Raw genomic sequence first — 26,131 nt, forward strand, 5'->3', positions numbered from 1 at the left:
ATTTGTCACCAAGTATTGTGCGCATGGTTAGATAATGAAATTTAATTCTCAAAAGAACATACGATAAAAAAATTATTTTAAAAATGGTGACAAGCGAAAGGTTATCCAAACTGAGAGGTTCACAGTACAATGAGAGAGTGAATATTTCAATTAAGTCAAGTGCAGATCAAAGGAACAGAAAATGAGCAGAATGAAACTTTTAATCAACTACCAGCTGCTCCTGTCTCAACCCATCTGAAATTTCAGGGTCATCTAAATGTTATTTTGGCATTAGCCTGAACAGTTTGCTCAAATACACATGAGAATGTGGTCCACCTAATGCGCCCAAGAAGTGCGCTTGTCCCCTTAGGGTTCAGGGTCACCCATTAGTCTATACAGAGTAAAACTGATCTCTTCAAGGGCAAGTGCTCTGAAATTACAAATGGCCTCTGTACCCTTGAATAGCAGGGAATCAACCACGTTTTTGCTTGTTTATCATAGTACTGTTGTTCCCAGACTCAGGGTAATACTGGGGCACATCACCCAGAAAGGGAGGACTGCAGATGCTGGAGATTAAAGTCGAGAGTATGGTGCTGGAAAAGGACAGCAGGTCAGGCAGCATCTGAGGAGCAGGAGAATCGACATTTCGGGCAAAAGCCCTTCATCATTAATTGTACTGTGAACCTCTCAGTTTGGATCATCTTTCTCTTGTCACCAATTTTTTTTAAATGTATATTCCTGGAGAATTGAATTTCACTATCTATGCATGCCCACAATACTTGGTGACAAATGACATATTTCTCATTAAATAAAGCTAATCATGTACAAAGTTTTTACATAAAATAATTTCTGATGAAGGGCTTCTACCTGAAGCATCAATTCTGCTCCTCAGATGCTGCCTGACCTGCTGTGCTTTTCCAGCACCACACTCAGGTTTTGCTTCTGCCTGTTACCAGTAATTCTACTAAAAGGTCTGTTGGTGTGCTTTCACATAAGAATACAATTGATTAAGTGATGATATTTTCCGAGTATTAACAGTTAGCTAACACCCACTCTGGTCAAAGTTCTGGATGGCAGCCAAACCCAAAAACATTCTCCATCAAGATGTAATGTATAACTATCAGGTGACTTGAGCAGGAAGTAAACATGCTAAATTAATGAAATTATTGTTGCCAATCAACAGGCGACAATCAGAACCTGAAAAAATATGCTGCAACCTACAGTATATTCCAAAGCATGTCTTTATCTTTTTAAAAATCAGATTGTGCCATATTACACAGTAAGATATAATCAAGAAACACTATCAAAGAAGTTAGGATATCTGCTTTACCATCTGAAACAGGCCAACTTTCCTTCAGTAAGGATAGATCTGTTTCACATTACAGAATGATAAATTAAGTTCAGTTTCCACAGCTGATTGTTGAATGCGTGTGGTAGAAGGAAGTAGGAACACAAGTGTGCAATTAAGAAAAAAAATGAGGTTGGGGAAGCAGAATTCTACATTTGAATTCTTGCACACCCTATGCTATTATTAGGGTTCTCAGAGTATTGTATATCCAATAGCAAACTCTACCTATCACCCAATAAGTAATGTCTATACAATACAAGCAATAAAACACCATAGGCTATAAAACATGAAGCTCTGCATCTCACATAATCAGGTAGTAAAATTGCAATCTCTTTTTCACCTGGTCAGTTGGTTCAGTTTTGATGCGCACTTCATCTTTCACCTGCATTGAACCTGAAATTTTTGCTGCATTACAAGGATCCATTTTGTCCATTCCTTCAATTTTAGGCTTAATATCCTTTAAAGTGAGTTCTTTCGGATCATCTTTATCTAACAGGTATCGCAGTAGTGCATTGTTTTCCTTCTTCTTTGGACTCATCTGTTCCTGTTTGATCACAGCATCTCCAACTGGTGTCATACTTCCCGAATCCTGACAAGACTCTTTGCCTGTAGCCTCTGCAGTAAGCTTGGCTACTTCTGCAGGTGAGTTTCCATTCTTCAGCAGCTTGTGTAAAATTTTGTGTTTCTCTTGTAAAGAAGAACCATGCAATGTGGCTGCAGCAGCATTGCCACCAGCTGAAGCTGAAGTTGAGGAGACCCCTGTTGGACTTGTGATGCCAGGAGAGGAGTCCTTAACACTGGAATCCAAGTTAGGGTTTGTTAAAGACGTTAGCCCCATGTCATCCGTAGGGGAGGTCAGTAATTGCAACAGCTTGGTGTTGTTTTTGTTCTCATGGAATTTTCTCTGGCCCTCCATGTTGTCGTTATTACCAAAAAGGTTTAAATTTCCTTCCTTGATGCTCTTCTGTTCACTATGAGCATCTCTGCTTTCTGGCCGACCAACTGTGCTCTCAACTTGGTTGTGTTCCCCAAAAAGGCCAGGTGAATCTTTTAGATCCATGCTACCCATCTTTGATTGCTGGAGCAAGTTCACATTTGGGGAAGCTTCCATCTTTTGACCAGGTGATGATAGTGATGACAGGAGTGAAACTCCCAATCCTTCACTTATGGCTTGAAGTGCATTAAGGGAACTACTAGAGAAGGTGCTACTGCCTGTGCTGTTAATATGCCCCACTGGTGATTGCATTCCACCAGCTGAAGAATACTGGTTGGGTCCCATTCGTGGACTCACCTGATGCCTTGGTGAAAGCATCAGATTTTGTTGGCTTGTGTTCACCCCAGGACTACTATGTGGGGGACTATTCATTGTGAGTGCATAGCTGTTTCCCTGTAAGTTAGGAGTCTGCATACCAGACCCATGGTTCATTGCACCAGCTGTCCCACCTGCTGCACCAAACCGTCCCATTTGCCCCATAGAACTGGGGTCATTCAAACTATTTGCACCATAGTTCATATTATTTTGCACCGGCATTCCCTGTCCTGTTGCCCCTGATGATATGCTCATATTGCTCGAAGGGTTTGTGCTTGCTGTAGCAAGCGTTTTCATCATTTCTTGCCCCATGTTGGTTTGATTCAGTCTGCAACCATTCTGTTCCCTATAAGTAGAAAAAAATTATTAGGGGTTAGATTCAATATTGGAAATTAGACTCTTTCCATTGGGAAGGCCTAAAAACGGAATTGGTTTTATTGATAATTATAGTATCTTATTCAAAATGTATTAAATCTCACATTTTGGTATCCTGCCATTAAAATTCTGGACGTACCTAACCCTATTCTCTCACTCAAGATCTCCATTCTCTCTTCAGCTCTACCTTTAAACTCCTCAAAGCTTTAACAGACCAAAAGAAAGAAATAATGATTCTTACAATTTCTGAGTTAGTTATTAGGCTGTAATCTAGTGCATTTGAGTTAAAGCTTTCACAGTGGAACAGCTGATAAGCAAAAATCATTATAGCCGTTATGATGTTGACATTCCTCAAAGGAAAACGTCATACAACTAAGAATGTGCAGAGGTAAAATAAGCTGCATTGCTGCAACTTGAATCAGCAGAATACAAAAGCAAAATCAGTTCTTTTGGAACATTTGCAACCAATGCCAATTTTTCAGAAAATTCAACTTTTGTTTTTAAGATGGAGGTTTATTTACAAATTTGTTTTAAAAATAAAAATCCCAAAAGCATGACCTGGTGTTGCAACTAGTCTTCCTGTACTGCTTGGATCCTGGACTGACAAAATCTGCATTCCCTTTCAGATGCCTGAACACATGCACCAGCTGGTTTCGAAACAGTTTCTACCCTACTGTTCTTAGAACACTGAATGGACTGACAAACTCTTAACATTCGCCTGTACCTGTGTTTTTGTTTGTGCCGCTGTTTACCTATTAATTACTTATCTATACTGCTTAACTGTTATCTGCCTGTATTGCTCGCAAGACAAAGCTTTTCACTGTGCCTTGGTACACGTGACAATAAATTCAATTCTATTTAATTCAATAACTGGTCCATACAAAATCTGTTTTGACAGTGATGAGAAATATTTCACAATGAAAACATCACATAAAACAAAGTCTGAATTTTAGTCTTAAATAAAATTACATGAAAATTCATTTACGCATAAACTCAAGTGGCATAGCTACAATAACCATGTTATAAGAGGGCATTTTTTTTCCCCACACTGGAGACTTTGGATGTAGAGTGCCTTTGTTGGAAGCAAGGAATTCATTTGACAAGTGAGGAATTGCTAAAAATAAGCTAACCTGTGCAAATATGAAGTCCATCTATTGATATGCTAAAGAACAGAATTCACAGACACGGTAATTCTCAGAAAGTCAAAGACTTACGCGAAGTCAGTGGATTGCACAATAGGTCTTCATGAATCTACCTCTTCAAATACAAGGAAGAACTGACTGACTGTTACAATATAAGTATTATATAAAAGCTACACTAAGATACAGTAACAAAAATATTTATTTTCTATCACAGCTGCAAATTTCAGTATACTCCCGTACCTTTGCAGCAAGTGGGTAGAGCCAAAGCCAACAGACTCATTAGATGCTGGGCTGCGTATAAGTTTGGTCTTGGTTTGTGCAGTGACTATTGTACCATCCGATAAGGAAAATCGATAAAGGGGACTCTCAGCTTGACCTTGCGTAAAGGCTGAGTAGGAAAGAAAAAAAAAGTTACTCTGCAAACATCCATGCACCCCAAAGTTAAGAACATAATCTACTAAATCAATATGCTGATTACATTTAAGTAATAGCAGAGTCAGTTAAGTAACAATGGAATTTCCAAACTCCTCTTCACAATGTTTCCTATTATATATTTTCCTTTGCATTAAGATAACAAAGAAAAATAAGAGTTAAAAAGCACTTAAAATATTAACTCTGCTTTCTTTACACAGGTGTTGCTAGACCTGCTGAGTTTCAGCAGCAATTTCTGTTTTTGTGTCAGATTTGCAGCATTCACAGCTCTTTGTTTCACAATGAACCAAGTATAACTATATGTACCTGGGTAACAAGGAGAGGATAAAGTGCTTTAAAACTGAGACAGCAGCTACCTGTTTGCTCTCTTTAATAGTATAAATGTTTATGACTTTTTTCTCGAAACAAAAGCAAAGCAGAACATTGAAATCTGAAATGTCTAGACATGGTATAATGCACTTTGGTAACAGCTAAAGAACTAGATGAGTAATTAGGCCAGCCACTACATACTAGATCCAAAGTTAACAGACCAGCTCAGAAAAAGGTAGGCCCAGATTAGACAGTCATGTACTTCTAGGTGAAAGTGAGTACCCACAGATGCTGGAGATCAGAGTCAAAAGTGTGTGGTGCTGGAAAAGCACAGCAGGTTAGGCAGCATCCGAGAATCAGGAAAATAGATGTTTTGGGTAAAAGCAGATTTCCTGATGAAGGATTTTTGCCCAATAATCATGTACTTCTGTCATGTTGGCTTGGGCTGAGGCAGAGGTAGGGAATTGATACTTATTAATTAAGTATTATATTATTAGATGGACAAGCTTAATAAGGCAAAAGATTTGAAACATAAACAGAAACAGCTGGTAAAATGCAACAGCTCTGGCAGCATCTGTGGAGAGAAAGCAGAGTTAACATTGGGTCAGGTGGCTCTTCACCAGAAAGATTTTGCATGCCTGTGAAAGCAGGAAAGGTGTGATCAAACAGCATTTTATTGTAATAAATCATTTCAGGTTTTTTTAGAAAAATATGCAAATAGTGCAGAAGTAAATTATCTTTAAGCCATAACAGGATGTTTAATTTCATTCAAATTGTTTTTTTGAGGGCTGGTCCTGTCTTTCATCAAACTGTCATCCCATCCCATGCCAATCTCAGTTCTTCTTAGAAATATCAATTACGTGAGCATCTATTCCTCAGTGTCAATAACTGCTTCTTTCTAGGCCAATACCATTTTTTAGCACTTCACCTTCATGGTAATGTCTTTTCAGAGACCATGGCTGTCCATCATTATGGTGAGAGAACCTCTGAATGCATCTTCGTACAAGATCTTCCCAGCCCGGTTTCTTTGAAGCACGCAGGGAACTTGGATCTATTGAGGTAATCTTGCCTGAAAATGAGTAAGAAAGAAAAGGCACGTAACATAGAATCAGTTCAATTGTTAAACTTGAAAAACTGAAGTAAATGAGGGATTGTGACAAAGAACAATATGTATTTGTATAGTATATTTAACCTCGAGACAGGTGTAGTCCAGAGCTAACCATAATCCGTTAATACCCAGGAGCTCGCTGAAAGAAAGATCAATAGCAGGGAGTGATCAGAATGGGTCAGGATACTGTTGTAATAAGTCTGCACAAGTCAACGAGCACAGCAAGTTTCCTACTGCATGGAGGAGACTACTCGGTCAGACCAAGCCTAAACCTGCCAAAGCACAGATAAGGATTTCAGCAACAGTGAATAAAATTTTAGAATGCAATTGTGAAGTATTTTGGAGATAAAAGCAGGCAGCTGTAGACTTTGAAACTCAGCTCACGATAGAACTGACCGCAACATCACACACTGTCAGGTTCAGCTTGAATAGTAAGCTGCGAAAAGGGATGCAATTAATGCCTCAAATGCTCAATCTTAAGTCTTGAGCTTCAAACATTGGAAAGATGACAGTTGGGACTTGTTTTTATCTAATTGTTCGAACCCTCACTGATCTTCCATTATTTGCTTCTAATTCTTATATCAATTTTGAATGATGAACTGGAAATAACTAGTGGCCTTTGAAGTAGCTGGTGTTAAAACGAAAAGAACACACTAAACAAGCCTTATTTGTTTGCGAAGGTAGGCCTGAAGGCTAATTCCAGGCTGAACCTTGATTTAAAAAAGTTCCAACGGACATTGCAATTCCTGGAAGATCATTATGTTGGAACAGATACCAGAGTTGACTGTTAAAGAGGCTAGTACATGGGAATTGGTTCTGGTAAGCCTGAAGGAAATCCCATGCTTGAGGCCTCAAGAGTCAGTCTAACAGGGCTGAACCAGAACTGAAGTTGTCTTTTTTAAACTATGTTTTCTGAGAGGTGATTTTGGGATGCTACTGAGACAGCAAGATTGAAAGCTCCCTGCCCAGTATGATACAGAGCTTCCAGAAGCCGAAACAGTAGAAAACGGAGTTTGAAGTATTGCTGCCTTTGCCTGGGTGAAATGAAGTGAATCTAATCAATGTTTCAAACCAAAACATAGCCAAAGCATTCATATTTATGCCTGTGAAACAGCATGCTGTGAAAGATGTTCAAATAATCAGTCAACTTTGGTATTTTATTTTATTTACCCCTTAACTGTGTTTGTTTAACTGTCTTGTCTTTTGTGTGAATGGGATACGAAAAGAAATGTACTGGATTTAAAGCATAGACGTTAATCAGCTTACTGTGATGTTTAAATATTCTCTTTATGAAAGTTATCACGTAATTAAAGAATTGTCAAGTCTTTTGTTTAAGATACAAATCTGGTGTCTGGAAATTGATTATTTGCATAATTGGTATTTCAGAAGTCTGGTTAGGAACCATTAGAGAGACTATTTAGTTTAATTTTACTGTCTTGCCAACATCAAGTTAGGAAAGCTGATTCGGTCTGGCTGTCTGTCTTCGTGTTCTAACATAATCAATAACTAGCATCAGATGATTTGCTTAGATTGGTATGGCTGCACTGTAATAGTAATCCAAAACCCGGATCCAAAGGCTAATGATCTGGGGGAATGGGTTCAAATTTCATGACAGTATTCACAATAATGAAGGAGAAATCCAGAAAATAATCAGAACTAAGCTTTGAAGGAAAAGATGGAATAAGGCATCCTATCCAAAGATAGAATTGAATAAAAGTGTAAATTAGTAAAATGTTAAAAAAACAAAGTGCTTAAAATAAACTTAAAATAAACACTTAAAAGAAATTGTATGTACAGGATTAATGGATTGCATATGATTAAAAGTTAGGTCTATAAAGTTGCCAGAAATAGGAATAGGAACCTTTTCAGAATGCAACAGAGGATCAAGAAGCTGATCAGCAAAGTAAGAATAGCAGTTCAATGCAATCTAGAAATAATCAGAAACTTCGGCTGATAAAGCTTTTATAGATATATAAAAAGGAATTTAGCTAAACTATTGTGGGTCTATTATAGGTAGAGACAGGAGAGTTTTTAATTGGGGGGTGGATACAGAAATGGCTGAGGAGGTAAACGATTACTTAGCCATTTCTTGTATTTTCCTCAATGAAAATGGACACTAAGTAACGGTCAAGAAATGGTGATCAAGTCTTGATAGTTTATACCCCCGAGTGTTGAAGTAGGTGGCTTTAAAGAATAGTCAATGCATTGACAGTCATTTTCTAAAATTCGATAGATTATGGAATTATTCCTGCAAATTGGCAGGTAGCAAATTTAAGAATGGAACAAGAGAGAAAACAGAGGATTACAGAAAATGCTAGAATCTATTGTTAATGATATGATAATAAGTGATAATGATCTGATTGGCCATAGTCAGCATAAATTTGCAAATGGAAAATCACAATTGATGAGTTTGGTGTTTTATTTGAAGACATTACTAACAGAATTGAGAAAGGAGATATGTATACTCAGGTTTTCGGAAGGCTAACCCTAAAGATCCCCACAGGAGGCTCGTTTGAAATATTAAAGCACAATATGAATAACATGCTGGTATGGATTAAGGATTGGCTAACAGATGGAAAACAGTGGATAGAAAGGGGACATTCTCATGTTGGCAGGCTGTCAATTTTAGGTACCAAGAGGTTCAGTACTTGGCCCCCAGTTGTTCACAATATATATCAATGGTTTGGAGGTGGGGACCAAATGTCCTTACAGACATTCATACAATCATGAGGGGCACAGATAAAGTGTATATCAAAGGTCTTTTTACTAACGTTGAGGAGTTCAAAACTAGAGGGCATTTGAGGAGTTCAAAACTAAAGATTTAAAAAGGGACCCGGGAGGCAACTTTCCCACACAGAGGATGGTTTGTATGTGGAATGAACTGCCAGAGGTAGTAGTAGATGCAGCCACAGTTATAACGTTTAAAAGACATTTGGATAGGTACATGAATAGGGAAGATTTAGAGGGATAAGGACCATATGCAGGCAAATGGGACTCATTTAGTTGGAGAAACTTGGTCAGCATGGACAAGTTGGACCGAATGTACGACTCCATTTGAGTAAAATTAGAATTAGGTTTTATTGTCACGTGTACTTAAGTACAGGGATACAGGAATACAGTGAAAAGTTTACAATGTCGCCATTCAAGATGCCATCTCGGGTACAAAGTACCGAGGTACAAAATCTTTGGTAAAGAGTAGAAAAAGAAAGAAATAAGTTAAAAGTTCAATATTACAGTTCTTGTCAGTACAAATTGGTAAATAAGAAATAAAAGTTAAAGGTTCCAAATTACAGTCCATCTTTAGCTATAGGTCTGCAGTTACTCCATACTGGGCTTTCCCCATGAGGGCTTGATCTCTTGATCCCCACGCCTCCATCTCACCGAACGCCAAAATCCTGGTCTAGTGCAACTCTAGGCCCCCAGGAACTTCCACCATTCCGCCAACTGCCAGAGTTCTGCCAGGGCACACCAACTCCTCATGGCCGATTGACAAAATCCCCACACTTGGTTTCCAGTGCTGCTGTCGCCGCCACTCCCTCCACGTCTGAGCTTCCTCCAGAAGATGATTAGAGAGACAAAAAGACTGAAAAAAGAGCTTAAAAAAAAAACAAGAAAGGAAGGAAGAAAAGCAGTCGGAGCTGACAAGTTCTGGCTCAGGAGTCCTACTCAACTGCCATCTTTGAGCTGTGTGCATGACTAGTGAAGCCTTGCTTCAGTGTTACAGGCTTTTTGTTAAACTGCAGTTGGTGGCCTGAGTGCAGTTTTGGATTCCTTATCTCAGGAGAGATATTATTGTCATAGAGAGAGTCCAACAAAGGTTCAGCAGACCTGGTTATCATGAGATGGTGGATTGTTCAATGAAGAGAGATTGGGCAAATGGGGGCTGTATTCATCACAATTCAAGAAATGTGAGCTATACACAAGCTAGATGCAGGTAGGATGCTCCCCCTCATTGGGAAGTCTAGAATAGTAGACACAATTTAAGAAGAAAGGAGGATACTATTTAGGTCAATGATGAGGAGAATATTTTTCTTCTTCCCCCATCCCCCAAGGTTTTGGAACCTTGACAATTGTAACACAGAGGACTGTTAAAGCTCAGTATTTGAGTATAATTAAGGTAGAAATGGATAATTTCAGATTACCAATGGCATAAAGGGCTATGGTTAAGGGTAGGTAAAAAGGCACTGAAATGTTCGATCAGCCATGATTGTATTAAATGGTTGGGCAGGTTCAACAGGCTGAATTATCTACTTCTGTTCCTCTGTTCCTGAGGATAGTTGCAAAATTACGATCAACAAACAGAAAGCAATTTTACTAACAAATTAGGCTTCACTGGTATCTATCACAAGGTTATGTTTTTAAATGGCTAGTGTAGTGAATATGGAGATCCCCTGAGGTTCCAGCTGTTGAAGTTTCACAAGAATAACATTAAATAAATTAAGCTTTCTTTTAACCTAACTTAAAATAAGACATTCATTAACTTAGAAGTTTTACAGGTTAAATGGGCCTTTTACTAATTAGGGTTCTTTTTGAGTGCTCACCTGTCATATCATGCTTTGTGACAAAGCTTTCAGGACTGGAGGGAAATGGCGATCTCTCCACTGGCGTAATCCGTCTTGCTACACAAATCATACAGGACTGCAGATCTGAAACAGTGAAACCAAATTTTTCATTCCTAATTTCCAGGTTGGAATGGTTAAATCATTTTATAGAAACAATCAATATTACTCTTTGCCACAGAATGGTCTGGGTTTCAAGAATCTAAGCTATGAGGAAAAGGTGGGAAGGTCAAATGTTTTATTTGGTAAAGGAAATATGTCTTGCACTGAAAATTTATAAATTTATGAAATTGATGTAATTCTCTTTTAACTGCTTAATGGGTAGTTCAGAAAATGGTCCATTTTCTGATCACAGGAAATATTAACATTTTCTTTAAAAGGTATCTGATGATTTAACCTCATTTCCCTTCATGGTGGAACACCAGTGTTCAATTCTATTTGTCACTGCACAGGATATAAAGCAGTCTATGCCCATATTCAGAAATCCCTGGGTAACTTTCAGGTTTGGACTGATAAGGTATCATGTGTAGCAACATATGTTACAAGTCCCATGCAATCACAAAGTCCAACATGTGCATCTAAACACCAACTTTTTACATTTAACTATAATCATCATTGTCAATGCTTCTACCACTGACATTCTGACCAGAAACAGAACTGGATCAGGCATAACACAGGAGCAGGTTACAGGTTAGGGATTCTGCTCAAAGGGACGCACCTCTTAACGGCCCAAATCCTTTCTACCATCAAAAGTAGACTCTCACTTAACTAGGAAAGTGCGTTCTCAACACTTAAGACACTTGACAATATCCAAGTTAAAGCAGTCCGTTTCATCAATAAAAAAAGTTTAAAGTCGCCACAGTCCCAGAGGATCATAGTGCTGCTCTCTCATTAGAGATAGATGACCAGTGGTGAATTTAACTTGAGTGCCACCACACTGCAGGCAAGAGGTTGAGAAGATGGGACTTTCTTGATGACCTCAGCAAGTGTGGGAGTTGAAACTGCAATTGTCATCTCTCTGCATCACAAACCATCTGTCCAGCCAACTGAGCTAAGTGACTCCCAAGTTTGATCAGCACCTTGTCCAACACCGCCGCCACATTGAGACCACAAGATGCAATGCAGCAACATGCCATGGTCACTTCAACAACACCTTCCAATGCACAACTTCCAATAACTAGAAAGACAAGAGAAGCAGGAGCATGCGAGAAAAAATATCAGAAAGTTTCCCCCTCAATTTGTAAATACTCTTCTTTGCTTGAAACTCCTGGATGGAGCTCTAACCAATAGCAACGTATCTGTACTTTCAACACTTGGACTGTAGCAGTTTAGTTGGATGCTCAATGTAACATTCTTAAAAGCAGTTTGGAGAAGTATAAATTTTAGCCTAGTTAATGACACCTACGTCCCATGGATGAATGGGAAAACTTCACAAAACTTGATAGGATTCAGGCAAATTATCTCATGACTTACTTTAATAAAAGCAAATTGCCTCAGCTTTTAAATACAAGTCAAATTGGTTCAGTAGATTAGAGGCTTACCTTCACCTTCTTCAGTCATAGCCTTTGGCTGAGATAGTGCAAAGCACTGCATAGTTTCATACTTCTGACGAGCCTCAGGATTTCCATTTGATTCCTCTAAAGAATCATATGGCATCTGAATTAACATACGACAGTTGAACGTATGGCTCTTCTGCCTCTGTGTTTCGTTTGTCCAAGAAACCCCATTTACTGAAAAATGAATGAACACTGGTCAGAAGAAATGTTATAGCAATGTTAATGGTGAACAAATCAGACACGCAATTTTTAAGTTCTGCATATGCTTATATTGCCAGTAACCAGGACATCCAAATCTATGACAAGGCTAATGCCTAATGGAAGGTATCATCTCAATGACAAGACTTTAAACTGCTCAAGCAAACCCCAATTCCAATACATGGTTATGCCTCGTTATCCCAATAAGTTTACAAAGCAATCATTTTATACACTAGAAATTTTTATTCTGAATTTTTTTGGAGATTTGTCTAAAATATTCACAACTGAGTTTACAGGAAAAGTATAGAAACAATTACATCTTAAAACATTTTGCTTCAAAATGAGCTACGTATTGAAAAAACTGAAGGAGGCAAAAGAGTACAAAACAGTTTTTGTTCTTTCAATGTTTTGAAACTTTATTTTGCTGTTTTTTCTCTACTAGAGTATCTTTATTGCTCCAACAATTAAAAACACCTTTTATCCAGTTTAATTTCTTCAAGTGCCATTGACACAAAGTACTCGCATTCACAACCCCCTAATATTCCATTGCATTGTCAAGAGAACAAAGGTAAATAATGCACTACTTCAGAGTACTGCAAGTTCAAAACTGGAATGACCCGATAAGGTAGCAGCTTAATTGAGAATTGATAAGTGTCCTTCCAACCCCATCTCCCTAATTCCATGAACCTTTGCATTCAAATTATGCTACTGTATTACTGCGAAATATCAGAAGAAAGTGAGGACTGCAGATGCTGGAGATCAGAGCTGAAAATGTGTTGTTGGGAAAGCGCAGCAGGTCAGGCAGCATCCAAGGAGCAGGAGAATCGACGTTTCGGGCATTAGCCCTTCTTCAGGAATGAGAAAGGTGTGCCAAGCAGGCGAAGATAAAAAGGTAGAGAGGAGGGACTTGGGGGAGGGGCGTTGGGAACACGATAGGTGGGAGGTGGTTAAGGTGAGGGTGATAGACCGGAGTGGGGATGGGGGCGGAGAGGTCGGGAAGAAGATTGCAGGTCAAGTAGGCGGTGCTGAGTCTGAAGGTTGGAACTGAGATAAGGTGGGGGGAGGGGAAATGAGGAAGCTGGAAAAATCTGCATTCATCCCTTGTGGTTGGAGGATTCCTAGGCAGAAGACAAAGCACTCTTCCTCCAGGTGTTGTGTTGCTATGGTCTGGCGATGGAGGAGGCCAAGGACCTGCATATCCTTGGCGGAGTGGGAGGGGGAGTTAAAGTGTTCAGCCATGGGGCGGTTGGGATGGTGGGTACGGGTGTTCCAGAGGTGTTCTCTGAAACGTTCCGCAAGTAGGCGACCGGTCTCCCCAATGTAGAGGAGGCCACATCGGGTGCAGCGGATGCAGTAAATGATGTGTGTGGAGGTGCAGGTGAATTTGTGACGGATATGGAAGGATCCGTTGGGGCCTTGGAGGGAAGTGAGGGGGGAGGTGTGGGCGCAAGTTTTGCATTTCTTGCGGTTGCAGGGGAAGGTGCCGGGAGTGGAGGTTGGGTTGGGGGGGGTGTGGACCTGACGAGGAAGTCGCGGAGGGAGTGGTCTTTCCAGAACGCTGATAGGGGAGGGGAGGGGAGGGAAATATATCCTTGGTGGTGAGGTCTGTTTGGAGGTAGCGGAAATGACGAAGGATGATACAATGTAGGTTGGTGGGGTGGGGAGGACCAGTGGGGTTCTGTCCTGGTGGCGATTGGAGGGGCGGGGTTCAAGGGCAGAGGAGCAGGAAGTGGAGGAGATGCAGTGGAGAGCATCGTCAATCACGTCTGAGGGGTAACTGCAGGTCTGGAGGAAGAGCGCCCCATCTTCCGCCTAGGAACCCTCCAACCACAAGGAATGAATGCAGATTTCTCCAACTTCCTCAGTTCTCCTTCCCCCTCCTTATCTCAGTCCCAACCTTCGGACTCAGCACCACCTTTTTGACCTGCAATCTTCTTCCCGACCTCTCCGCCCCCACCCCCTCTCCAGCCTATCACCCTCACTCCCACCTATTGCATTCCTAACGCCCCTCCTCCAAGTCCCTCCTCCCTACCTTTTATCTTAGCCTGCTTGGCACACCTTCCTCATTCCTGAAGAAGGGCTTATGCCCGAAACGTCGATTCTCCTGCTCCTTGGATGCTGCTGGAAAAGCACAGCAGGTCAGGCAACACATTTTTCAGCTGCAAAATATTACAGGCTAATAACTATCAGCTTCCATGTTTAATGTGATGCAGTAGATAAGATTAGATTAGATTAGATTACTTATAGTGTGGAAACAGGCCCTTCGGTCCCACAAGTCCACACTGACCCTCCGAAGAGCAACCCACCCAGTCCCATTCCCCTACCTCTACACCTTCACCTAACACTATGGGTAATTGAGCATGGCCAATTCACCTCACCTGCACATTTTTGGACTGTGGGAGGAAACCGGAGCACCCGGAGGAAACCCATGCAGACACGGGGAGAATGTGCAAACTCCACACAGACAGTTACCTGAGGCGGGAATTGAACCCGGATCTCTGGCGCTGCGAGGCAGCAGTGCTAACCACTATGCTACCATGCCGCCATACTTTTGGAAATGAGGAAAGATTCCCGCAAGTAGCCTTTGAGCTCTCTTCTGCTCACTGCAGCCACTCATCACCACTGCAATTGTTGACCACACTCCACCATTAAGTTCCAATAACAGCGTCCTACTGGATTCCAACTCACAGCTCTTTGTAGTACCCAGCCCCAATCACACCACATGACCAGTTGCCAAGCTCTGTATTGCTGGAGAGGAGTACTTTTTTTAAAAAAATGAAGTAATCAGAAACAATGGGAAAAATGGAACAGCTATAGTTTTATTTCAGCTGAAAATTTAAATTCAACTTGGATGTTAAGAAACATTTTTTAAAAATTGCATTTTTGTGGGTTTTTTATGAATCTGGATACTGTGAGCTGTTCATCAAAACAGTTTTCTGCCAAAGGAAGGCACAGGATGTCTTAGTGACAGTGAGCTTGAAATCCTTAGCAAGCAGCAACTGTGTATTAAAATAGTTGAAATGCCATGCCCCATGCCACTGATGCAAATGTACCTTTTACTGACAGTTACTCTTATAGATCATTCAATTACAATCTTCATAATACTAGAAAGTTATCCAACACTGAAGCTCAGGTTAATTTTCACATAGTTTTCAAATAGGATCCTCAAAAATTAGGGGAGGCAATAGCCTAGACGTATATGTGCTAGACTATTAATCCAGAAACTTGGTTTATATTCTGGGGCCTGGGATCAAATCCCAGCCCACAGAGGATGGTGGAATTTGAATGCAATTAAAATCTGGAATTAACAGTCTAATGATAACCGTAAATCCATTATCAATTGTCAGAAAAACACATCTGGTTCAATAAAGTCTTTTAGGGAAGGAGTTTGGCCTATATGTGACTCCAGACCCATAGCAATGCAGTTGACTCTTAAATACCCCTGGAGATGGACAATAAATGTTGGCCTAGCCAGAGATGCCCACATACTGTGAGTGAATAAAATTTCAGCCACCTTTTGCTCTGAAATGCTGTAGTTTCTGTTGTGGTTCTGTTCGCCGAGCTGGGAATTTGTGTTGCAGATGTTTCGTCCCCTGTCTAGGTGACATCCTCAGTGCTTGGGAGCCTCCTGTGAAGCGCTTCTGTGATGTTTCCTCCGGCATTTATAGTGGTTTGTCTCTGCCGCTTCCGGTTGTCAGTTCCAGCTGTCCGTTGCAGTGGTCGGTATATTGGGTCCAGGTCGATGTGCTTATTGATTGAATCTGTGGATGAATGCCATGCCTCTAGGAATTCCCTGGCTGTTCTCTGTTTGGCTTGTCCTATGATAATAGTGTTGTCCCAGTCGAACTCATGTTGCTTGTCATCTGCGTGTGTGGCTACTAAGGATAGCTGGTCGTGTCGTTTCGTGGCTAGTTGGTGTTCGTGGATGTGGATCGTTAGCTGTCTTCCTGTTTGTCCTATGTAGTGTTTTGTTCTGTCCCTGCATGGGATTTTGTACACTACATTGGTTTTGCTCATGTTTTGCTGTAGTTTCTAGCTCTAGTCAAAGATCTGAGTTGTTTCATGCAGCTTGCTTGTTGTGTACCTTTTCAGGATAGCATTGATTATCCTGACTCCCAACTGATTTACTCAGGCCCATTTTCCTGAAGAACAAATGAAGTCCTCAAAACCTGGATTTACTGATCTGTCAAATGGCTCACTTGGCATAATAAGCTTCCTAGCTAGGTGCCACGAAGTTGAGAGACCCACCTGGTTGCAAAGATTTGATTACCAAAACAAGACGCAAATAGAACAGGGGTGGCAGAGCAGCCTGGTCTGCCCATTATTATACTTCTAAAGACAATGGATGAAACATTTTTAAAGAAAATATCCAGGAACAAAGGAAGGTCTTTCAGAAATCATAATGCAATTATAATAGTCCCAAAGACTGTACCATGCTGCCATCATCTACATCCTGCAGAAACGTGTATGTTCAGTTAGTTGCTGGATCAGTCAGAGTATAGAGATCTATCTCAAACTGAGCATCTATTTCAAATACTCCCCAATACTACACAATGGAATGGAAGGGTGGGCATTATGAAGTATTTATTTATTCATCTTAATGCACAAATGCACCAGAACTTAGTAAACTTAAAATATTTGTCCTACCTGTAGATTTTGGCAAATTTCTAAGAAATTCATCACGGTCCTCTTGGTGAAGGATGTTATACACACTAGTGTTCATAAGCTCCTCCTGCTTGTACTGAAGGTACTGGGTAACATTTTCAGACACGAAAACAATGTTTCCATCTCGATTAACCACAAACAGAAAGCCATCCAAGGCCTACAAACCGCAAAGAAAATCTTGCTATGTAACATCTCTTTAGGAATATTAATCAGAATTCATTTCAGGGTAATTAGGAAAGATTTATATTTTAAATAATTATGTGCAGTTGCATTCAGAGAAGTGTCTACTTAAATAATTAAATTGTTCACTGCAAGTTTCTTCCAATTCAAAGGTGATATCTGTATCTACGTAAACATGAAAATAAAATCTGTTTTGCATTTCAGGCTTACTTTCAGCAAGAGAGGTCCCAATGAATCTTTGTCAATGACTCCTTGTCCAGTCGAAGACACATCTGCTTTCTGCACATCATCTTCATTTGAAGATGCTTTTCCTATGAAGAAAAATAATCTCTAACTATAAAGAAATTTCAAAAAGCACATATAGAAAGTTTGCTCTCTTTCTCTGCCACACATCCATTGTTTCTTAGAAATAACTTGGGGTATATTTTTAAAAGTTAGAATAGTAAACACAGCAGCTACATCTAGGATTAAAAAACATTACAGCTTCACATTCATTTTTTGCAATTTACAATTGCAGTTCCATTACACCAGCACCTAAGTTTAATAATCTTAAAATTTACCATGTTCAATGGCAAGTTGCATTCATATAAGAAAACATATTTTTGTTTCACGGACAGGCATTAAGAAAGCAAGGCAAGAATGGGAACATTGGGAGGGATGACCAAACAGATGTAGTTTTGGGAAGTTCAGAAAGTAGGGGAGGTGGAAATGTTTTGGGACGGAATTTCAGAAAGACTGCAGCAACTTAAGGTTCTCCAAAGTGAATGAAAGGGAAATTTACACAACTGGCTGGAGACATTGTAGTGAAGAAATCAGCGAATGATATCAATTTACAAAGATAAGGCAGGGAAAAGATAAGGATGAAGATTTAAAGATATGGAAAAGAAACACCAACAATGTTCTATTGTTGTCAATCTCATCAGATTTACAAGGATTTGAGGGCTAGGTAACAGATCATACAAAAAATAAATTTTGGGAAATCAGAGGATGAATGACTATTAAACACTGCTTGAATTTATTATTCAAAAACCTGCATCATCTTGTGTTGCAGGTTGTATTTTTTTTAAGTTCTGAGGGTGCTCGGTAGAATAGGGGTTGAGGTGACATTTCCTTTCATGGAGAAATCTACAAATTGAGTGGAAGTCTAAAAATTAGGAGTCTCCTAGTTAAGACAGAGATGAGAACGAGCTTCTTCCCTTAGTGCTTGGACTTATTTTCTCCAGTGAACAATGGAAGCTGAATATTTTCAGGTTTTAGTTACAGATCTTTGCTTGACAGTCAGCAGCAAATTGCTTGCAGGATCCATTTTTGCAGCAATTGAGATACCTTGTTTTATAGCATTGATAGGAATACCAACTGCTTACGACAACTTGCACTCATTCAACGTTAAGATGGCCATGACTGGACAGGAATTAACAACTTTGTTTAGAGAAAAAGAACATAATGGCTATTATAATGGGAAAAGAACTTCTGAAGCTAACAAAAAAAAACTAAGGGTCAAGGAAGTTGATTTAAGGCAACAATCAGATCAGTCATGGTCTTATTGAATTATGGACCAGACTCCAAAGCTTCCTATTTCTTAGGTTTATACATAGCTCAACATCCCAGAGGATTGCAGTTACAGAGTGACCAAGCTCCATTACTTTTGATCTTGCCATAAATTTAAAGTAAAACCTTGTGCTTTCCTGCAACTGGCTAAAAACGATTAATCTCAATCTTGTATAGTTAGCTATAACTGCTTGAAGGGTCCATTATTGCAGCAGCTGGGGTGCCTGATTTTACAGTGTTGATAGAACTAACGATTACATTTAGTCAAGGTCAAGGTTACTAGTACTGGGCAGAAATCACCAATAGTATTTAGAGACATCCATAAAGACTAGTGTAACGGCAAGACATCTTCTAAAACTAAAAGAAAGAATATTTCTGGAAACAGGAAATATTTCAGGTACATTAGCATTCGAATGCATCAACCTTTTTTCTGGAATTCAATGTTAACATTTAATTTTAAAAGGTCCAATATGTTAAGATTAGATTAGATTCCCTACAGTGTGGAAACAGGCCCTTCGGCCCATCAAGTCCACACCGACCCTCCGAAGAGTAACCTAGCCAGACTCATTTCCCTACATTTACCCCTGACTAATCCACCTAACACTGTGTGCAATTTAGCATGGCCAATCAATTGACCTGTACATTTTTTGGAATGTGGGAGGAAACCAGAGCACCTGGAGGAAACCCAGGCAGACATGGGGTGAATGCAAAAACTCCACACAGACAGTCGTCCAAGGCAGGAATTGAACCCGGGTCCCTGGTGCTGTGAGGCAGCAGTGCTAACTACTGAGCCACCATTAAAAGCAATTCAAATTACATTTATAATTGTGCTGCGTGTGGAATTCTCTTGTCCTTTGCTGTCATAGGTCTTCTCTCCCACCTCTCAGAGATTCTCAGTTTTCACCAAAAAGTCAAGTAATTTTCAAGCCTCACAATAGGGGAAAAAGTTTTGAGAAACATTGGTTTATTACAACACTCACATTTACATAGCTTATTTATTGTATTAAGCTCACAGTGCCTCAAATAAACCATCAAAGTAGCTCAGTTCATTGAATATTTCCCTCAGTGTTACCTTGTAGAAGGTTACAATGTACTAAATTACCTTGCTCCTTTATCTGACGAATCTGCCTCACAGTTTCTTTCAAGATTGCACATTTATCAGGTTTGACATTGAAGTTGTCAATGTCACTTAGGTTGGCAGAAATTAGTTCAGCCAGCTCCTCGATGTATTTGCTCTCTTGCTCACGACGGCGTTTTTCAATGCTACAGTTCACACTGTCAAATACAAGTTATACAGGGTATTAAATATTCAAAATGATGATTAGCAATACACAACCATACAAGAGTCTAGTTCTTGCCAGAATAGGCTACCAGTTAACTTTCATCACAATATGTATATTCTGTAATTCATTTTTGCCACAAATATCAAAGATTTCTACACGATAAATCTGCATTGTTATTATCATAGCAAAGTGCTGTAAGTGTTGTACTCTGAATTAGTCTTCAACAAGAATAACCAAGAGAAGATAACTTGGTAATCCAAGATAATATCTTCTAGAATAAAGTGGTTGAATAAAGTGGTTGATGGAGCAAGTTTGCCAGCATGAGATTCCATCGTGCACTCAACTAAATTTAATAGTACCACACTATTCTTGAATGAATAGCCGAACAGAATTAGCAATTGGTTAAGGTAGGCTTATTGTAAAACCAGCTTCTGTCAAGGAAGACTTGGAATCAAGAATTGGTAAATTTATCTTCACAGTTCATTGGGAAGAGAACAATGGAGTATTTTCAATGTGCTATGTAAACAGCAATACCGCAATTATTGTGAAATTGTGATGGAAGTTTAAAAGATATTGTTCCTATTTTGGGAATCTGGATTCTGAAAGTGGGGTCAATCCAGTTTTGAGTTTCAGTGCTCTGAAGGTCTGAATTTTCTTTTAAGGGTCAGAAAGTAACTTGGAACAGCGAGCTAAAGATAGGCTTTTGAAAGAAAGTGATTTAAGTAAAATGACTAGCAAGCTATCCGGGAAGATAATGCCAAGGGTGTTTACCAAGTGGAATTTTTTACAACCCACAGAACAGAAAGATGGCTGGGAGTGACAAACAGATTGAGTGCAGAAGAAAAGATCTTTCCCAGAAGACAAGTAGTTTTCAGAAATCTTTAGCCATCAGGACTGGGATAATGTTTTAAACAATTTTAGCAGCGTCAAAGCAGTCAAATTCATATAAACGTCTTGGGATGGCCTGAGAGACTCGGTGAGAATCACATGTGGTAAATATACAGAATCTTGCCATTCAGTAAGAAATTTTGTATTTCACTGGCATTATACATTTTTGGAGGATAATTTGGGGGGAAAAAAAAAAAAGAGGCAAATCTTTCTTTTTCCTGTCTATGATAAGATATGTCTAAATTGTCTGATATAGATAGCCTTTTTCTTTTATACAATAAAATTCTCTTTTGTTAGCATATTGACAACCTCATGTGAAGATATTCAGTGACTAATCACCATGGCAACCAAATACAAAAACAAAACTGATGATCTATCAAGGCAGGTTTCACTCATCAATACTGGACAAATCAGTCAGATTCTTATCTGCTGAAATCGTAACAGCATGACTTTAGTATTGTAGTTTAACTTCTACATATCTAATTTATTGATGTCACAGTGAATAAACAGAAACTCCAATGGTGGATCATGTTAGTGCAAGAACATTCTAGACTGACATTTGTTTAATAATCCCATTTGGATCAATACCCTAATTGAATAGTCCGAGGAGATGATGCCAATCAAAAAGATATAGAAACAAGGCACACCAAACATTCCTCAACAATTTACAACCAAATTAGCAACAGAATAGTGTAGGCCTGTCTCAGATACCTTTGATCCATGTGGCCTTCAAGTAAACCTGAAAATGCTTGGTAATCAGTTAGTAGATCATACAAATGAGAGGATGCAAACTAACTAGAAAGACTAACTTTTGAGGCTGTCCTGGGTGAAGAAGCTAATGTGGAGAGTGACAGACACAGAAATTGATCTGGAAAACCACTAACAGGTTTCATGCTGATCCAGGGAAGAGTATATTCATAAGCAGAAACTGTCAGCTGGGATCAGAGCTAAGAGAAAGAGGACAGTTTCAAACTTCTGGCATCCTAAGGAGAGGGTAAACTGTAGTGTAGTACTAGATCGTGAGATCTGGCACCAAAAACAGGAAGATAAAAGATGCAATAGCCAGTTGAGAAGTGGAGAAAAAAAACGGGGGAACTAAAAGGACAGCTGGTAATAGGCTTTGCGGTATTAGCATAGGTATGCACACAGATGGACACAAGAGAAATTGGAGTTCTGTCAACAAGATGGAAAATTCAGTAATGCATGGAGGTGTCTTAGAAAGATGACTGAAAAGAGAACAGGATACAAATCTAGTATCAAAGGATTAGGAGTCAACAGAGGAGTAAGGTCTGGATGTAGACAAGTACAGAAGCAGAAACTGCAACAATCAGTGGCCAATTGAGAAACCCAGTTCCCAGCTGGCAGAGACCAGTTAGTTCAAGCAACCATCAGAGAAGCAAAGCTCAACAAAGTCCACAGAATTCAAAGGAGGAATACAAAATTGACTAAGTGCCAGGAAGATTGATTTAAAGATCTAAAAAGAATGGAAGATGATCTCAATGACTTTTAGATTTAGAGCCTAAATCTAACAGATTTAGATGTTAGATTATCAAAAACCCACTAAAACACTTCAGCACTCTACATTGTTTAAGTGAGGGTTTGTTTAATCTGCGATTTTACAAGTAGCTTTATTATTGCCAACTTCTAAGTAAGTGGTACATATTAAGCTCTAACTTAGATGTTACTGTCCATTTTCTGCAAGTGATCAAGTCCAGCACAGCAAGAAGATTTGAAATGTAGAAATCAGAGCAGGCCAATATTGATCTACTTAATCATATTATGGACAAAGTAGTTTGTTTACTATTTCTACAATTCTGGTTCCATTTTATGCTCAATGCACTGCATTCAAATGTCTTTCCCAGAAAATCTCACTTTATGTTCGTAATGGAAAGATTGATATGTGAATTGCCGTCATTTACAGCGTACATCAACGATCAAATCTTCCAGGAAATCCTGACCAACATTTTTAGAGATATATAGTATAGGAAATAAATACTTTTACACTTCTGCAGAGTTTCCCATAGGTGGCAGCAAGTCAGTGTTTCCAATTCAATACATGCTTCTGAATATTAGTAAAAGATAAAATCACCATAGTCCCAGAGGATCCAGGCTACTGTCTCATTGGAGAAAGATGACTGGTGGTGAGTTTAATTTGAGGCTTACTACACCTCGGGAAAGGGACAAAGTTGATAAAGTTGGACCGGCGTGGTAACTTCAGCCATTGTGGGAATTGAACTTTCAATGTTGTCGTCACTCTGCATCATGTGTAAGTCATTTAGTCAACTGAGTTGAAGTACACTCAAAAGGAGAAGGAAACTTATGCTGATAGTTGGTGTGGAAAACAGTACTTCGATGGAGACAAAACTGTGTTTTAAGTTAGCAGATCTCTAGCTCCTCACTAACATTTTATTCAGCTCAAAAAAAAATTAGTCTCGATGTTGAACAAATTAGGAGAGACATCTATCACAATTACCTCCCAGCTATATCCATCTATCGCCATCCTACCTACCTTTCCCACAGCCCCACCCTCCTATTTATTTCTCTCTCCCCAGTCTTGATGAAGGGTCCTACCCAAAATGTTGACCCTCCTGCTCATATGCTGCCTAACTTGCTGTGCTTTTTCCAGCGCCATACTATCTACATTTCCTTTAACAAATTAGCTAAGTTTGTGGCACCTTATACAACTGGACAAGTTCAAACTGCATGATTAAGATGGCACTTTTTGCACTGCCTGTATGAAAATTTACATGGTAGTTGAGTCAGGCAATATTTTGTGCAGTGTAAAAAATCAAGGCAAGAATCCAGAAGCAGTTTTCACTCCTCCCAACATGGCCATGGAACCTAGTCTAGAGAGATATTGTTTACTTGAGTGGTAAACCCAAGAGGAAGCCATTTGGCCTACTGTAGCTACACCAGCTCTCCAAATTAGCATTTCACTTTGGACTATTTTCCTGCCTTCGCCCCACAACTCAGTACGTTCAAATAACAGCACCCTTTGAATGCCAAGATTGAACCTGCCTCATGACACTTCGAGGCAGTGTGTTTCAGACCCGAACTATTCGCTGTGTGAAAAATAAAAGTTTCCTCCTACCATTTTGGCTTCTTTTGCTGTATACTTGAAATTAGCACCCTCTTGTTCACATTCCTTTCAACTAGTGGGTATCGTTCCACTCTTTCTACTCAAGATAGTGAATATTATCAGACATCCTCCCTTTAAAGAAAACAATCTTAATTCCATCAGCCTATCTCCATGACTGAAGTTCCTCATCCTTTGAATAATTATTCAATTTTTCCCTGCATCTTCTCTAATGCCTTTCCATCCTAACTAGCTGGAGGTGCCCAGAACTGGATGAAATATCCCAAATGAGGCTAAACTAGCATCATGTACAAATTCATGTACTCTATGCCACTGTTAATAAAACCTATGATACTACAAGCTTTAGTAATCACCCTCTCAAACTGTTTTGTGGTGAATTAAGAATACATTTTAAATAGTTTCAATGTTACTTACAACTTCAAACAAGATATGCAATAAGAATCTGAAAAGAATACCAACCATTGTAGATCAATGTGATCAGTAAATTATACAATTTACTTTAAAAATGTACTAATATTTTAAATTAGGATGCTCAGAGGTAGTGGCATTCTGAAGCCAATTAAGAATCTTGACTGCTTACAATACGCCTGGAGCAAACTAACAGCAATTTTTGAAAGGGAAAACACAAAAGAGAAAAATTAAATTCCTTCTCCCAATTTATCTATTCACAGTACAATTACAGCAGAACATCAAATGGGACACCTGGTGCAAGGAGCCTCACCCTTATTTTAGCCTCACTGCAGATGGCACAAATAGTGAAACTATTATTTTGGAATAGTTGGTTGATGTGCGGCTGGAGCAAGATGAGCAGAGCAGGCAGAAAGTAAAATTGACATTTTACTCTCATAATTACAAGGCTGCCACAGACATTTAAGTATCTTAATTTTGGCTCTTTACATACCTTGATCCCTGAGCATCAAAGGATGAAAGTTTCCGTTTCCTTGAATCAGAATTTACTGGATCCAATGAGTTTTCTCTGGGTCCACTCATCTTATTCACATATCAGCAACTGTGAAACAAAATCAAAAGAATAAGGACGACTCAGATTCAAGTTCTCTCTAGGAGAGGTCACAAATTAGAAGTGTCTTTCTTATCCAGTAAGAAACTAAAAGTTTTTTTAAAATCCAAGAATACACATCAAATAACTGTCAGTTTATGCAAGTCTGAAGTGGGAAATCTACTGTACCAATATGACCAATTATAATCTAAAACAAAGCTTAATCATTGGTATAAAGTAACTAGAGCTTGAGCTTTCATTTTGTGCCACCTCTGCAAAGAGGCATTAAAGTGCGTCATTTTCCATTTGTTCTGCACGTGACCCTAATTTCCTTTCAGTTTTGAAAGAGACAGTTGGTTGACATTAAAAGTGACACCATTACTTTATTACTGTTCTTATTCAATTTGCATAAACAAGTCTGACAGATGATATATGAATTGTGTATTTCAGGCTATCACACCTCACTGTGTAAATATAGAGGTGCAAAATATGCAAAAATGAATTCAGATTTCAGTCTGTATGGTTATATTGGGATTCTGGCTATTTATAGGCCCTGAATTCATGGTCAGAGTCCAACCTGACACCAAGGGATACAATGAAACTCCCTTGGGATTAGGGAAAGATCTCTTAGGTTCTTTTAGGAGTCAATTCTGATTTAGACAGCCAATTTAAACTATACAAGCTTGGCAGTGAAGGTTTTTGGGATTACACCAAACAACACAACTTACATTTCTGATGAATCCTTCAAAAATACTCAGTAAGCAGCCAGTGAATACAGTATAACCAATTCAAAACATCAAGTGTTACAATAATTTTCATTCTTCAATGTTGCTGGCTCTCAAAATTAATGCAGTGTTTAAACACTTACAATTCATATAGGAAAGGTAAACATAATCTTCCATGCTCAAGTTGCCTGCATTAACCATAAAACCAAAGAATCATGACTTTGCAAAATTCACAATTACCTTGAAATTTAAAAAGTTGGTGAGCCATAGGTAAAGGGTGGGATGTGATACATATGAGTTGCTCTTATAGAGAGCTAGCATGGACTGAAGGGGCAAACTAGCTCCCTTCAGTGCTGTAACCATTTCATGATTCCACAAAAACAAATTCCGAAAGGATTTGGTGTGAATCTCAAGGAATGCAACAACTACAAAG

The 26,131-nt window shown here is 39.2% G+C and overlaps 1 protein-coding gene across 11 annotated transcripts in view; it reads right to left on the reverse strand.

The window, feature by feature from the left end:
- The window catches only part of LOC122560234 (nuclear receptor coactivator 3-like), a 264,759-nt gene that overhangs the window by 33,692 nt on the left and 204,936 nt on the right, over positions 1-26,131 (reverse strand). For all 11 annotated transcript variants that reach the window (XM_087994788.1, XM_087994779.1, XM_087994783.1 and 8 more), the window contains 9 exons: positions 24,878-24,985; positions 19,811-19,983; positions 17,371-17,471; positions 16,963-17,137; positions 12,103-12,291; positions 10,544-10,648; positions 5,823-5,963; positions 4,394-4,541; positions 1,668-2,982 (listed from right to left, as the gene is read on the reverse strand). In XM_087994788.1, coding sequence (XP_087850914.1) covers positions 1,668-2,982; positions 4,394-4,541; positions 5,823-5,963; positions 10,544-10,648; positions 12,103-12,291; positions 16,963-17,137; positions 17,371-17,471; positions 19,811-19,983; positions 24,878-24,966 — 2,436 coding nt within the window. In that variant the 5' untranslated portion in view covers positions 24,967-24,985. The remainder of the gene's footprint in view (positions 1-1,667; positions 2,983-4,393; positions 4,542-5,822; positions 5,964-10,543; positions 10,649-12,102; positions 12,292-16,962; positions 17,138-17,370; positions 17,472-19,810; positions 19,984-24,877; positions 24,986-26,131) is intronic.

This window comes from Chiloscyllium plagiosum, unplaced genomic scaffold (genome assembly GCF_037043375.1).
Source record: "Chiloscyllium plagiosum isolate Xiang-an unplaced genomic scaffold, Cpla_swu_hap1 HiC_scaffold_15, whole genome shotgun sequence".
Classification (NCBI taxonomy): Eukaryota; Metazoa; Chordata; class Chondrichthyes; order Orectolobiformes; family Hemiscylliidae; genus Chiloscyllium; species Chiloscyllium plagiosum.